Genomic DNA, 15,927 nt, shown 5'->3' with positions numbered 1-15,927 from the left:
AATCGAACTCGGGCTTTCGGCGTGACGAGAGAACGCTTTCACTACTAGGCTACCCCACCGTCCCTGTTGATTTGTTAAGCTGGTTAGTTTAAATATATTATATACTACTGGAATAAAGTAACTGGGCATTTTTGATGTTATGCCATTTTCTAATGCAAAACGATAATAACATGATTCTGGTGTATTCCGTAATCACTGTTTAACTGTTGCTAGCAAGGGCGTAGCTATCACTATAAAAAAGCCCGGGCTTACACATGATTGTTGCTCAAAAGGTTGGGCAAGCCCTCAATTCTACCAAAATAGAGCTTTGCAACCTATCGGGCTTACACGAAAAAATTGGCTTGCTACGCGCCTGGCTAGGATAACATCGAAATCTGTGTGGCATCTTGAAGAGATGTAGTGTCAAAAAGTGTCACAAATTCAGTATTGTGTGTGTCCACCATTGGCTTTGGTGCAGGCTTGACAACGACGACGCATAGACGACACAAAGCGATTGAAGAAAGCTTGGGGAATGTTGTTCCATGTCTGAACCAACGTCTGTCCCAATTCTGCTAATATAACGTCAATGGCTGATTCTGGGCTTGACGTAAACGTCTCTCCATTTCATCCCCAAGCGTGCTCGATAGAGGACAGGTCCGAAGAAACAGCTGGCCAGGGGAGTACCGGAATGTTCTGCTGTCTCAGGGAATCTGTCACAATACGAGCGATACTTGGACGGGCATTCCCTTGCTGAAGCGTGAATCTATGTCTCAGTCCTTGAATGAACGGCTGCACATGAGGCCCACTGATCTCATCCGTGTATCGCAGACCAGCCAGATTGCCATTGACAATGACAAGTTGTGTCCGACCATGAGATGTGATGCTACACCATACCATAACGCTTTCCCCACCAAACTGTCGACGCTGAATCAGCATACCATTCACCTCACCGTCTGTACACTGGGCGGATCGATGCTCATGCTGTTGATCACTGGATTGTCTGGTCCAGATTATTTACATACCGCCGACATATAGCTGGAATATAGCTAAGTGCTATGTTAAACAACAAACCAACCAGTATTATTAACCGGAATGCACTGACGAACCTGGGTTAATGTTTGGGAGATAGTTTGTTAGTCAAACTCAGGGTCTAAATGGGAGGTAGTGACTAGCACTAAAACCTTGACTTAGCCTGCAGTCACAATATTCAAATAATTTGAATATTGTGACTGCAGGCTGTCAATGTGGTGTAGGCCTGTCGGTAATTCAGTTGAGTAAGAGTAGTCTAGCTCTGTCATGATCCATCATCATCTTCATCTGTTCACCTTCCAGCACCTTAGGGGCGGTGGGGTAGCCTAGTGGTTAAAGCGTTTGCTCGTCACGCTGAGGACACAGGTTCGATTCCCCACATGGGTACAAAGTGTAAAGCCCATTTAGGAATATTCTAAAAGAGGCGTAAATCACACTTATACTCACTCACTCACTTCAGGACTTGGTAACAAAACCAACTACGTCACAATGTAACCATCCAACCTCAACTCTTGATTTCATGACCCTGTGGTCATGCCTAACGGTCAGTTGGTCATGAAACCAGTTGGAGAGAGATCCTGTTAGAAGGGCTGAACTCTTGAAACCTTTCAAGGCATGGTACTGCCAAACACTGAAGGGAGGGCATGATGGTAACTGCTAAACCTCTAGTGCAGCTTCTGTTGTGAATTTCCCAGGGAGCTGAGAATGAACATTGAATCAACACTGATCCACGGACTAGGGTAATCACTCTGAATCACATAGCGCATTCAGCGAATAAATCTGGCTGTCTGTAAATGGACTTCTCAACAAGCATTGCATGTATTTGGCTGTGACATCATCTGCAGCAAGGATGCGTGTTGGATAGTCTATTCCGTGAATCAAACCATACACTTTTTATGAATTGGTTACTTGTGATCACTAGAATCAAATATTATTTATTTTTTTTCATTAAAAGGGGTGTTTTTATTTTAATTTGGGTGTTATTTATCAAAGTGAGATATGCAAGATGGAATATATCCATTGTAGGCAAGATATTAAAGTACTGTCGGAAATAGAAAAAAACCTGTATTTTCTCATTTATCTCTACAATTCACGTAGTTGATATGTGAAAGTGTGAACTATCTGTTACATTAAGTTCGGCCTAACCACAGTCTCAGTGGTAGAGAGATAGGAAACGGAGAAAAAGGACTTAACTGAGGGGAAATTAGAGCAGAAATGAGCAATTATTTGGAACAGACCATGGCTTTATGCAAATTAGTGTGCGACGATATTGTATTACAAAGGACACTTTTTATATGCCCAATTGGAAATTAGACGTAGATTCATTATATACGATGGCTGACGTATAAAATAACTTTTATGCTGAAACTATTAAGGATGTAGCTACCATGGAGTCTCACTGTCACTTTTAAAAGAAACAGATAGGAGGGGTCGTCTCAAAAGCAAAACCTGGGATCGGGCTGGGGGAATAGAGATATCAGCTAAGATAAGATAATCCTTTAGGGCATTTATACTGGGGAGGTACACGGCACGTCATAACAATTTACAAATAATATCGATCTTTGATCTTCGGTTGGTCATGCCACCTATATACTACGATGCGTTTCTATGGTTTCCGGGTATCATACTCTTTTACATATCTCAACATAATCTTTATGAAAGAAAGACACGTAAGATGTTAATCACTACACAGTCAACACACATGGGAAAGCATACAATATCTTTGAGATGACCCCTTGTGCCTGTAGGCAGCACGTGCATTTCATGCCAGGTGAGTCGACGGTCCGTCCGTCATACCTGGCTGAGCGACCTAATTGCCATCTATAGTCTGATCTATTGTTTTCAGCAGCTATTCGTATTTTTTCTAAGTTTTGCCCGATTTTAGGAGTAAACATGCTTTTCTAAATATCGTATTACGCATCCCCCTGAACACCCAGTTAGGCCGAAGTGGGTTATTTCGACATATGCTATTTGCAATTGTGTAAATTTTAGGGATACAGAGTAACAGCCTAAAAACAGTTTTTTTCTATTTCCAATAGTACTTTTTTTTTTTTTTTTTCAGTCACCAGTGTCATGTGTTCAGTTTGACAGTAATGTGTCATGACAACTTAACACTGTCAGCATGGTCAAAATACGTCAAAGAATTTATTTTCTAATTGTTTCACTGGATATAATGAATAATACTTCAGTAGCTGACTTGTTACTGTATTCATTACCCTGTATTCATATGTATCATATTCGTCTAATAGTGAGTTAATTGAAGCCCAGGCGGTGGGGTAGCCTAGTGGTTAAAGCGTTCGCTTATTACGCTGAAGAGCGGGTTCGATTCCCCACATGGGTACAATGTGTGTCTGATGCCCCCGTCATGATATTGCTGGAGTGAGTGAGTTTAGTTTTACGCCACACTCAGCAATATTCCAGCTATATGATGGCAGTAATATTGCTGGAATAGTGCTAAATGTGTCATAAAACTAGACTCACTCACTCATTGAAGCCCAATTGTAGACATGACACCTTATCAGTTCAAAGTGAATATCTTGTTGGATATAGTATGTGTAGTTGATTGTCTTTGTAATAGCAACAGACATTGTCAGCACTATCACAGCACATTTAACCATGTGGTAACAAATATATGAAAACAACACACAAGTTACTCATTATTTATTTGGTATATTCTCAACAACAGTATAAAATGTGATAAAACACAATCTTACAAAATGCATGTAAATCAGCAGTTAAAACAATGCAAATTCTTATAATATCACAACAATTAACTGGTGGAATTACCGTTTCATGGATATACATTGTGTAGTGCATGGAGTACTTGTAACCAGAGGAATTAAATGCTTGGTAACTGACACAGTACAAAGAGCAGTGCTATACATGTGGACTCGTGTGTTTGTTGATACCCTTGGTCCCTTTCCTTTTAAAAAAACCAAAGATAAAATAAATTCCAACATCCCTCCTCACTTTTGAGAAAAATGTGCCAGAGAAATGTTGAGTTTTCTTATGCATCCTTAGGACTAGTCATTTATAGATCAACAAGTACCAATGTCTCACAAACCTGGGTAACAATCTCACTGATTGGTTGGAGTACCCTTTTCATGATTAGAACCATCCTGTTTTCATCATATATTTTAAAGTATGGAATATTCATTAAAATACTATATCTAACAGCATTTGTGGAGGAACACAATATATATGGAATGTACCATGGTAACCTCTGCAAAGGAAACTATTATGAAGACAAGTGGAATCAGTCTTCAATATTTCATACTGTAATTATCAATTTATCACACAAGGTAAATTATATATCCATGAAAATACAACACAGTCATAGTACCAAAATAATCATTTCTAAACAATTCAGTGATTTACAAATCCACCAATCATAAAGAAGCTGAAATTAGAGATAAGAAATTCTCAGTTGAGATGTTTATTGCTACTGCGTAAATCGGAAAAACCAAATTTAGCAACAGCCAATACCACAAACTATTTCCATGCAAATCAGAACACAAAACACTAATTACGCCACAACAGGATGTTGGAATAGTTGTTTAAGATACCAGCTATCTTGACATAAAATTATATGTTTTTAATACCAAAATTCACAAATAAATATTCAAAGTGCCATTGCTTTTCTTTCTCTAATTCCAACCACAGCTTTTATGTTTGGTGAGAAAATAATCTCTAATTCAAATGATCCAAAAATAAAACCCACCAGTATGACAAATTATTGAAAAATTATATTTCAACCATAGGATAGTTAACTCTGAGCCTGTTGATACTATTTTTGGAACCGACAGGTTCAAGTGATTTCTCAATTGCATAACAATATAATTATGCCTACAAAATAAAACACAACATATTTGATTGAAGCAGAACTCAAACAGACACAAATAGCACATTTCATAAAGCACTCAAACAAGAATAACAATGGGGGACCTTCAGGTACATAAAATGTGGTTTCAATGAAAGGGAATCACATGAAAGACCCTGGTGGAAGTACACTCACATTTAGAGAGCATTAAAATCTGTATCTGTTTGTTTGTTGACAAATTTTAACTGAAATACCGGGTTTAGGATAGTATAATGAGTTTTATCAGAGCCCAACAGCCCCTAACTTGTGTTGATTCTGTCAAGCTTGTTGGTGTTCGACAGTGCCTGTAAAAACTGCTCAGGGCTGATTGATGGCCATAGTTTTAAACTGCCATGGAAACTGATAAACATAAAATAACATGAAAATAAATTCCATATTAATATATTCTCCAAAGATAAAAATAATGGAAAACTGGACTATCCAAATGTAATGGACTGGAATGGAAGAGATTGGAATGACATATTTTGGCAAAAGTGTCAATGATGTTTAACTAGTCTCACAGAACCATGATTTACATTAAGCACTTCAAACATGAAGTTGACATGCTAGGGGCCAGGTTACATACACTGGGTGTGTTACCTTACCCCCAGTGGGTATCTAGGTCCCCAACAACTTATGTTGTTTTTAGATGGGTATTAGCATGTCCTGATCATTTTTCCCAAATAGCATCTGGATGTGGAGCCCTGCTAAAATGTTCGTTCACTATCACAGTCTGTGCCATAGGTTTTGAGACTACTGGTGCACACTTGCCTCTCAGCATCATTTTCAGCAGCACTCAGTGTTGTCATGTGGACTTATATTAGTTGAGCTTAATAGTCTGTACAGAATTTCACTTGACTCGGGCTTCAGGCTAGTGGCTAACGTCCAACACCCCTCTCTGTATGCCAATGTCTATAAACTGCAGGGCCCCATTCCATTACGCAATCTTTGTGCTAGAGTGATGATATCTACAGTGCTTTATAAAGCTTATCATCATCGTAGTGCTAAGACTGCTTGTGAAATGGGGCCCAAGATGTTTTAGTTGTTATCTTATTATAACTTCAGGTTCCTGAATAAATTATATGGTAGCTTCCCTGAGGGTTGATAGGAAGTATTACTGAGAGAAATGCATTATTTATTTTTAGATAAGTGTGGCGTGATATAGTGCCTTTAAGTGTAATTAAGCCTTATGCCAACTTGAGTGGTGAATTTCATTGTATGAAAAAATAGATCTTGTGATATGAAGAAAACTGGAAATGTACTACCTCAGAAATGCACTTCCAGATTTCTTGGCCTAAATTCAAATATAGTTTGTGATCTAAACATTTTGAAGAGCACTCTTCAAATTATCTGCGTCTATTCGCAGTTTTTATGCCTATATGGTGCAATGCTTCAAGTCCAGTGAAGCATCATGAATTCAGCCACTCTTTACAGCCACTGTTATTTACAGTATGTCATTCGATTCCCGCTGGTGTCACAACATACAGTTAAAGGATTCCACAGAGATTTAGTTGTCTCAGCATCATCAGTAGAAAGGAACTGTGCCATTCCAAAGAACATTGGCACCATACCACCTGAAACAAAGATCCAAGTCAGAAAACATTACAGAAATACAGGCACTTGTATAGAACATAATTCTTGAAAGATCTATTATACTAAAATATTGCTAATGATATAATTGTATGATATACTAGTATTTTCAAGTTAAATCGATTAAAGAGCATAATATATATATATATGCATTATAAATATAGTTTCGAGTTCTTAAAAAAATAAGTGTTCTAAACATGAATTATAGTAAATTAAAATTGTTCGTGATTCTGATACTGAATGACATAAGAGCCTTGGCTTAAATCTTGCAATAAATCTGATGCAAAAGATTTGTTGTTATTTAAGGCAACACATAATAGTATTCCATACATGGTGGTGGTCTGTAAATAATCGAGTGAACTAGACAATTCAGTTCCGTACACCAATCAACGTGTTTTGGATATGATGACATGCATCAACCAAGTCTCCAAACCAGACACAAAATCCCAGTAGTTGCCTACAACACAAATGTGTTGCTGAAGATCAGTTCAAATGGATCTTCATGGGTCTCTGACTGTGGTTGTCAGAGCAACATTTTCAGTGTTGTCTGTCAAGTTGTGGAGGAGAGTCAGAGGTTACTGTACCTCCTGGACAAGGCTATGGTGCTGTCACATAAAGCAGAGGATTCATCATCTGGGATTCGAACCACGTACTGTACTACCCACGGAACCATGATGATGACAATAATGGGTTACTAGGGACCTATATTGTTACCCCCTTAAGGCATGTTTAAAAAAAATACTGAGAATATTATGATATGGAACAATAGCTGTTTGTATCCCACCCAGGCCATCTTACTTGGTCATGATGCACTGCTCTAGTGCTGGGATCTTGTCTTCCTGATCCCGTCTCAGCAGTGAAGTCTTTGGGCGTATACGATTGTATCGGGTATCTAGGGTAAAAAACATAAGCACAATCACACAATGCATTTGTATTGTGTTTTGATACTGAAAACATAAGCTATCTGAATCAACCATAGAGGTCTTGTAGCTCACCAACAAATGTACTGTCTTCAAAATCATCTTTCACATATCAAATGAGTAGAGGATTTTTAAAGATAAAATACTAAAATTAACATGTACGTTCTTGAATAATGACATGCTAACTGCATCTGCAGCAGCAGAAAACATGACTGGAATTCTGTTTTAGAAAACCCAACATTTCTAAGTCCCTGTTGCATTGGATAATTTCTTGAAACTGAAGAAGCTGTATAATGACAGACCATAACATATGACATTTGTGAGTCTCGGTGTTCAGAATCACATACATTACATAGGTTGTGTGAATGTGATGCTCTAGTCCCTGAACCATCAAGAACAGTCAAAGACTCTTCGGAGATCATCAGTTCAGCGGTAGTGAGAAGTAGATCTGATTGTAATGAGATCTTATCTGCAGGTAATAATCGCATGTGTTACTTACAACATGTGATTTATATCAGGATATCATAATTCTACTTTTCACTGAAAATCACATTTTGCAGTAAGTGTGAAAACACTCGAAGCATTCAAGACAAACTCACCAATGGTGAGCTGAACCGGTTTTTCCTGGGTGATGAGTCCTGTGTAGTAATGAAGGGCAAAGCGGTGTTCAGCTCTCCAGTCACCTACCAGGTCAATGTTGGTGCTGAACAGCAGGCCGAAGTGACCATTGACCTTGGTCAGCCACACAGGGTACTTGGGGGTTTTCAGCATACTGCCCACCTGTTGGTACAACACCGTTAGGGAGCGACCATTCTAAATTTTTGTGGGCAATTACAAATTACATATTTTTTGTCACTTCTTAATAAACTACGAAAAAACATCTTTAAAAGTAGGTGAAAAAAGTTATTTTGTCATACAATGCTTATCATTTAAACTACACCAAAAAAACAAAACGGCTCCTAGGCCACTGATAAAATCCAATGGTTTGTCCCTTGCACTATAACCTGTGAAGATCTGGGTTAGAATTGGTCTTCAGCAACCCATGCTTGTTGTAAGAGGCAACTAACAGGATCAGGTGGTCAGGCTCGCTGACTTGATTGACATATGTCATCGTATCTAATTACGTAGATCGATGCTCATGCTGGTGATTACTGGGTTGTCTGTTCTGGACTTGATTACACACTGCCACCATATAGCTGGAATATTGCCGAGTGTGGCGTTGAGCAACAAACCATCTAACCAAACCCTGCACTCAATAAAATACAAAGTCACCATTATGACCAGCACTGAATACCAACACAAAGAATCTGGGTTCTCAGGTTTGCTCCATAACACTGAAACACAGACAGTGATAGATGATATCACAGCCCCACTGAGAGTTATGAAGAGTGTGTGGGTAAGTCTTTTCATCTTCTTGTACATTCTTGTCCTCTACAGAGCAGAGGACAGGTCAGCATCGGCCCTTGTGTCATCATAGAGGTCACACAACAAAAAGAAAAACAAAATCAAAAAAATTTTCTGTGAATACCAGGTTAGATCAGAGAATGACACCAGAAATTGTACCCATGTGGGGAACCAAACACAGACGTTCAGGTTCATGACTGTGGGTGAATGCTTCAACCATTATAAGGATGAACAGTGTGCATGAAACAACAATGTGCTGCTGTACCTCAGTCCTCTCGTCCTCCGCCTCCCCCTTGTCCCAGAACAGGAAGCCCACCTCACTGCGCTGCTTGCTGCCTCGGACAGGTCGACTCTTGAGAAACAAAGAAACTGGGATATTCTTTAGGAAGTCATTAAAACAAACCTGCTTCTTGAATACACTTAACTCTGAACATACTATGAATGCAGCAACCTGCTTCTGGAATACATGTAACTCTAGACATACTCTTAAAGCAGGTTTTCTGAATGATTTTGAGAGATATGTTGAATGATTAATTATGTACCAGGTATCAGATGCAGATCCAGAGGGGGGTGCTGGGGTGCGCACCCTGCTTCTCAGTTTGTTAAATGACCATTGAAACTCAGGTGAAAAAGAAGTGTGCACCCCTCCTTTTCTCAATAGTGTGCACCCCCCTCTCTCAAAAAGCAGTATCCGCCCCTGGATATAAGGTGAAACTGATGAAATATGTTATTCAGAACTTTATAAGTAATCTGCCCTACTACAATTTCACTGACCAATCAATACAATCATGAGTTCAGTAAAGTTCAATAATTAGTATATGAAATGAAACCATTTTGCAGTAACGTTTTCATAAATCAAACTTGTGAGTCACTGCAATATCCTTTCATGTCTCTGTGTAACGCAGTTACAAAACCACCAGATTTTAATGTTTCATATCTGTCATAGAGTTAGACATTGAATTTTCTCATTTTCCAGATCTACACCACAAAATGAGAGACCAGCCAAAGAGATGCAAGTTAAAAGCTGTTTTCCTGATGAAAGAAGAATGACATCACTAGAACAAACTGTAAAAAGTGACCAATCAGAATCAACGTATCTCATACACTTGTAAATGTATCTTTTATATATATGACATCTTTCTAGTGCATCTGACCAAGGTATTGCACAAAATGAATCCTCTGAAAGGAGCACATTTAAACATACCATTCCTTTCCCTTCCTAATAAATGCAAAAAGTATTATACTGTAACAGGGTTGAAAATATGCAGTAGCATGTATTGAAATTAGGTATTGTTTGGTGATAGGTTTTAATTATAAGCTTTAAAATATGGTTAATTTCATAAAGAGGTAGGGACCCCAGTACCATTCATTTGGAGCCTCACCACCGATGTAAGGATAGCTCACAGTTCATATTTTCTACCAACTGTGCTGATTGGCTTAAAGTTTACAAAGAAGCATTGTCTACAACACCAGTTTACTGTCTTTTCCAACACATAACAGCACACTGCATCAGGTGAAATCCATGATATGCTTTCAAGAATAATATTCAGCCAGTTTTTTTCTTCCAAGAAGCTGAACACAACGCTCCAGGTATTCTGTATTTGCAGCAAATACAGAACATAAATCACCACAATTCATTTTGAGTTGCTTGCTACAAATTCTCTTACAACAACACTATCCCTGTCAACCCCACAGCGACAGAATCGGAGGTACCCACCAGTAGAGACCCTATGTTGTCGTAGACGATGTCTCCGTTGTGGTGATTTGCAGCAAATACAGAACATAAATCACCACGAATCCTTTTGAGTTGCTTGCTACAAATATTCATGAAACAACCAACACAACAACAACACTATTCCTGTCGATCCCACAGTGACAGAGTAGGACTGACTGACTGACTGAGTTTGGTTTTACGCTGCTTTTGGCAATATTCCAGCAACATCATGGCGGGGGACACCAGAAATGGGCTTCACACATTGTACCCATGTGGGGATTCGAACCTGGGTCTTCGGCGTGACGAGCCAGTGCTTTAACCATTAGGCTACCGACAGAGTAGGAGGTACCCACCAGTAGAGACCCTCTGTTGTCGTAGAGGATGTCTCCATTGTGTAGATACTGCACAGCTGGCCTGTCAGTAGCAGGTTGATGAGAGATGGGGTGCACTGCTCCAGGTCAGTCAGCAGCTTGGCCTTGCTGTCTTCGGTCACGTCCATGTCTTCTTGTACTCTGCAACACATAAAGAATAAAACGTCCTGTTGTCATCACAACAGAACACAAGTAGAAGCAGAGTTCAGGGCATATTATTAACCATATTCAGTTAGATTTTGGTTTGTTTGTTAAACTGTTTTCACACCAAAGTCCCAGGTTTGAATCCCCCACTGCTGAGATACTGCTGACAGCGGCACTTCTATTGATGCAGCTCTAAGATGAAACAAGTTAAAGGCATATACTGAACCCTGCCCAGTTCTGAAGAGTGCTGTATAGGATTACCTCACTACAGTCCGTTTGAGTCAGAAACGGAACAATGAATTGCAAATTTTATCATTGCACAAAATTGCCACATAAATATAAATAGTACACATGTGTATCATTTACAAATTCCCAACAGCTTTCTTATATTTGAAATTTTTTCGGAATCCACCAAAAAAGTTGTTCAAGAAAATATCATCATTGAAAACGCAAAAGTTGTTATCTGTCGCGGCGGGTTGAAACTGCAGAAACGGAACAGCCACTGTTTTTTTTATGAAGACTTGATTATTTACAGGCCTCTGTGATATTGCTTGATTATTGCATTTGCCAGAAAACCACTCTCACTCATTCACCTCTCTCACTTTGCTGAAAATATTGTTAAATCCATCAGCACTTTTATTTATGCTTATTTCATGCATCTCAGATGAAACAAGGGTAGATACTGACCTGTGCACAGTCCTGGAGAGGACGAGGCTGTACAGGAAGAGAATACAGCCACAACTACTGTCCCCCTGGAACTGAAGGAGGGGAGACAACTCAGGTCAACCTCATCAGTATACTCTTGCAGGTACATATAACAAGTCTTGTAAAAGCTGGTAACTGACAATGTATATCAATTTGTATCTTTAAAATGCATGAACTTCATGTATACCAAATAGAAATTGACAAACAAGGCCCTACTTGGCTTGATTTTGTCACAAAATTTATCAAGTGAGCAAGATAGAAATTGAAATAGAAATCATATGTAGTATCTACACTGTCTATTTTTTGCTTGGACTTTGAAAAATGATATTGTTATAACATCCTCAATAATCTTCAGGGTATACATTCCAATAAATCTCCACTATACCCTGGATGCATCCACGGCTTGAGCCGATGATTTTATTACCTCCCTTGGTTGCCTTTTTATCCAATCAGGTGTCTACGCTGTGAAGTTGAGTTTACCAATCACAACTCACTTTCGCTATTTATATTATCTAACCAATTAAACTTGGCAACATAATAAAATTTTGTTGCAGAGGTACTCTCTGAAAGAGGTAGACAGAGTTCTTGCATATATTTTCTATGGTTTTAGACCTGTCAATATGTCTGTATGTTTTCCCCCCAAATCTGAGTCGCACTGCGAACAAACTTTCACGGCTGCGACCGCTATCTTTGTTCACACTGGCAAGCTTGGTTGTAACGGCGGCTTATCTGATTGGACACTGTGAGAACGCAGGGCCAGCAAAGGGAGGTAATAAAATCATTGGCTCGAGACGTAGATGCATCCTGGGTATAGTGGAGATTTATCGGAACTTATACCCCTAAGATTATTGAGGATGTTTTTATAATTGTGAGGCATGAAACAAATTCACATCTGAATTCTCAGGCCATAGACTGCAACTGAGCGATCAACAGTTGTAACAAATATCTGTTAATAGCATGAGCCCACTGAAATTTCCCTGTTGACCATGGTCACATGGACAGTATGCTGACTCTGTCCTTGTTTAACCCTACTAATACTGGGAGCCAGGCAGGGAAATTGCCAGTACCATCTTTCAACATTTACTTGTTTGATGTGGCTGGTGTCATTGACACAACCTTCCACTCTCCCTGTTGTGTGGGTAGTTAGTTACCTGTTCTAAATGCCGTCTGATAAATATCCGTAAATCTTCTAGTTTCTTGAATTCAAAAAGATGAAGCTGGAAAATAATTGTCATATACTTCATTCATATTATACCAAGTAAAGCATGAAGTGTTTCTAAACAAGAGATTGAAGAGGGTAATATTTGAAGAAGAGTGATACATGTAGGAGGTCATGATACTTATTATAATACAGTGGTCACATATGGACAGTGGACATGATACATATCTTGTTATCCTACCTCATGTAAGAATGTCCATCTTGGAGTGGTTCTCATGACCTTGAACAAACTACCATATATGCCCGGACAGCAGCTGTACACCGCCAAAGCGGGGTATAAATCTTTGTGAAGGAGAATAAATCATTTTTACACCGCCCCATGGAAAAAGTCAGTGAACCATGAACCAGTGGTTCGGATTGACTAGTCAGTACTATGTTAGTAAACTATATGATTTATTTTCAGTTTCTTTTAATGTTATATTTACATAATGAGAGATTGAAACATTCAGTGAGATAAATTTGTTGTGGAATTATGATTCGGGGTATATGGGGTTTTATGTGTCCCTTAAATCATATAAAATGGGATGCACAACACCCTGTATACCCCTCCCCACAATGCTACAACTGATAATATGCCACAATCTCAACACATAGGACTTGAATTGAAAAATTTGCGAACTTTGGATGAGGGATAAAAGTGTTGACCTTGTTAGCTTTTCTGACTCTATCAGAAAATGTAACATGAAAGCCAAAATGTTTCCCTAAACAGCTGAATGGTAGGAGACGATCATGGTAAAGTGACTTCAAATTCATAAAATTACATGAAAATGCCAATATCAGCATGAAAGTATTGAAATACTTTATACTTTCCCTAGCAATATTAAGGCAGGGCATTTGTTGTATCTCTCTGGAAGCATTAAACACAAATCACACATTCAGTATTACAATGGGCACAGTGTTGTTGACTGAGGTGTCTATCTGAAATTATACCACTAGGGTATGTTATGTCCATTGTTCTGGCAGGTTGATTTTCTGTGTATCAACCTTCTATCTGCACGTGCAGAGGTTGATATGTGGATAACAACCTTGGCGGTGCAGGAAACGCGCACGTGCAACAAGCAATGTACGAGTCCATTCGGCGCCCACGTGGTATAAGTAGGTTAGCACCCCCCCCTGACGGCTCGAGCGTTGAAATCCATATCACCCTTGAGGAGGGTGCTAACGTATACATATAACATTAAAATATTCTGACCCGTTCTGTGATGTTGTCCACCCTGTATCTGTAGTCTGGACCGAAGCAGGTGTGTTCCTGCAGCAGACACACGCAGCAACGTCGTCGTTCACCGGCCTGCCACAGCATCTCGCACATCCCACCAATCAGGGCGCGGCGCCGCTCGAAGCTGTTGGGTTGCAGAGCACTGGCAAGAGCCATGTATCAAAGGTTAGTGGCCTTATCACTGTTGTAGTTGTAAGTTTAAGTGTTTAGTTTAAGTGTAGTAGTTATGACTAGCTTTATGACTAGTGCAAGTCTATGCTTAAGTGTAGGAGTTCCAACAATCTAAGTGCTATGACTATCGCAAGTCAATGTTTAAGTGTAGGAGTTGCGGTAGTCTTAACTTTATGAACATACATTAGTCAATGTTTAAGTGTAGGAGTTCTGACGGTAGTCTTAACTTTAACACTACATTAAGTGTAGTCAGTGGTTTAAAGTGTAGGAGTTAGAGTAGTCTTAACTTTATAACTATCGCAAGTCAATGTTTAAGTGTAGGAGTTACAATCGTCTGCTCTGTAACTATTGAAAGTAAGTGTTTAAGTACAGAAGTTACGATAGTCTTTGCTCTATGACTATTGCAAGTTTGTGGTAAAGAACTGGACTTACGATAGTATTATAGTGCTATGACTATCATAAGTCGATGGTAAAGTATTTATCAAAGACCACTGATGTATCTTACGTGGAGATGAAGATACTGGACTGGTACTCCTTGTTGAACAGCAGGTGCTTGAGGAGGAATGCCTGGACACACAGGGTGAGACCTCGAGATCCACACTGAAGCACCAGACAGAAGTCATGAGAGCACAAGCAGGCTTACTTTGACAACCCCACCACCCCATACCCATGCAGAGAATTGAGCCGTGGCTTCAAGCTTAACCAGCTGTTCCTCTACACACTGGGCTACCACCCTCGAAGGTCCGGGTTAGAATGAACCTGCAGTAACCCATGCTTGTCGTAAGAGGTGACTAATGGGATCGGGTGGTCAGGCTCGCTGACTTGGTTGACACATGTCATCGGTTCCCAATTGTGCAGATCGATGCTCATGCTGTTGACCACTAGATTGTCTGGTCCAGACTAGATTATTTACAGACCACTGCCATATAGCTGGAATATTGCTGAGTGCAGCGTAAAACTAAACTTACTCACTCACTCACTCACTGGGGCTACTCCAGTAACCCTAAACATGATTGAGAATTAAGCTGTATAACAGTTGTAATAAGCAGATAAACACTCCCTGTTTTCAATGCACTGCTAATTTATCTGTATTCGTAGCTGTGATAATTTGATTTTGATAACAGGTGTGCTGTATGCTTATTTTTTATGCTTGGTGGAGTTGTACAGCAATAATGTACAGCTTCCCAGTGTTTGGTAGAGGTAGAACGTGTAACTACCCTATGAGCGCTGATGCCATACGGAAAACAACCCAGTGTTGGGTAGAGTTCTACCATGTACCTACCCTATAAGTGCTGATGATGTACAAAAGCAACCCCTATGTGTCTATGAAGAATGTCTTCACTTCCTCCCCCCCACTATAACCCAAGCCAGCCCCCTACCTGTCTTTGGCAACTCTTCACTTCCTCCCCACTCCACTATAACCCAAATGCCAGCTCGCCATATGCATGTGTCTACGTAGAATGTCTTCACTCTCCTCCCCACTATAACCCAAGCCAGCCCCTACCTGTCTTTGGCAACTCCCTCAGCCATGTGTCTACATAGAAGTCTTCACTTCCTCCCCACCCACTATAACCCAAGCCAGCCCCCTACCTGTCTTTGGCAACTC

General features: G+C 39.7%; 1 protein-coding gene across 1 annotated transcript; it reads right to left on the bottom strand.

The window, feature by feature from the left end:
• Positions 1 to 3,654: 3,654 nt before the first annotated feature.
• LOC124286841 (inactive ubiquitin carboxyl-terminal hydrolase MINDY-4B-like) lies at positions 3,655 to 15,619 on the bottom strand. Its single transcript, XM_046723281.1, is given in 11 exon segments — positions 3,655 to 6,441; positions 7,256 to 7,349; positions 7,977 to 8,157; positions 9,047 to 9,133; positions 10,849 to 10,898; positions 10,901 to 11,007; positions 11,698 to 11,768; positions 12,867 to 12,932; positions 14,127 to 14,292; positions 14,827 to 14,921; positions 15,539 to 15,619. Coding segments are annotated over 11 exon segments (1,023 nt in total). The 5' UTR covers positions 15,596 to 15,619; the 3' UTR covers positions 3,655 to 6,392.
• Between the last annotated feature and the right edge of the window lie 308 nt (positions 15,620 to 15,927).

Source organism: Haliotis rubra, unplaced genomic scaffold, assembly GCF_003918875.1.
Source record: "Haliotis rubra isolate DU_JTF1 unplaced genomic scaffold, ASM391887v1 Scf393, whole genome shotgun sequence".
NCBI lineage: Eukaryota > Metazoa > Mollusca > Gastropoda > Lepetellida > Haliotidae > Haliotis > Haliotis rubra.
The sequence above is the reverse complement of the archived record's forward strand: the minus strand, read 5'-3'. Positions and strand labels throughout refer to the sequence as shown.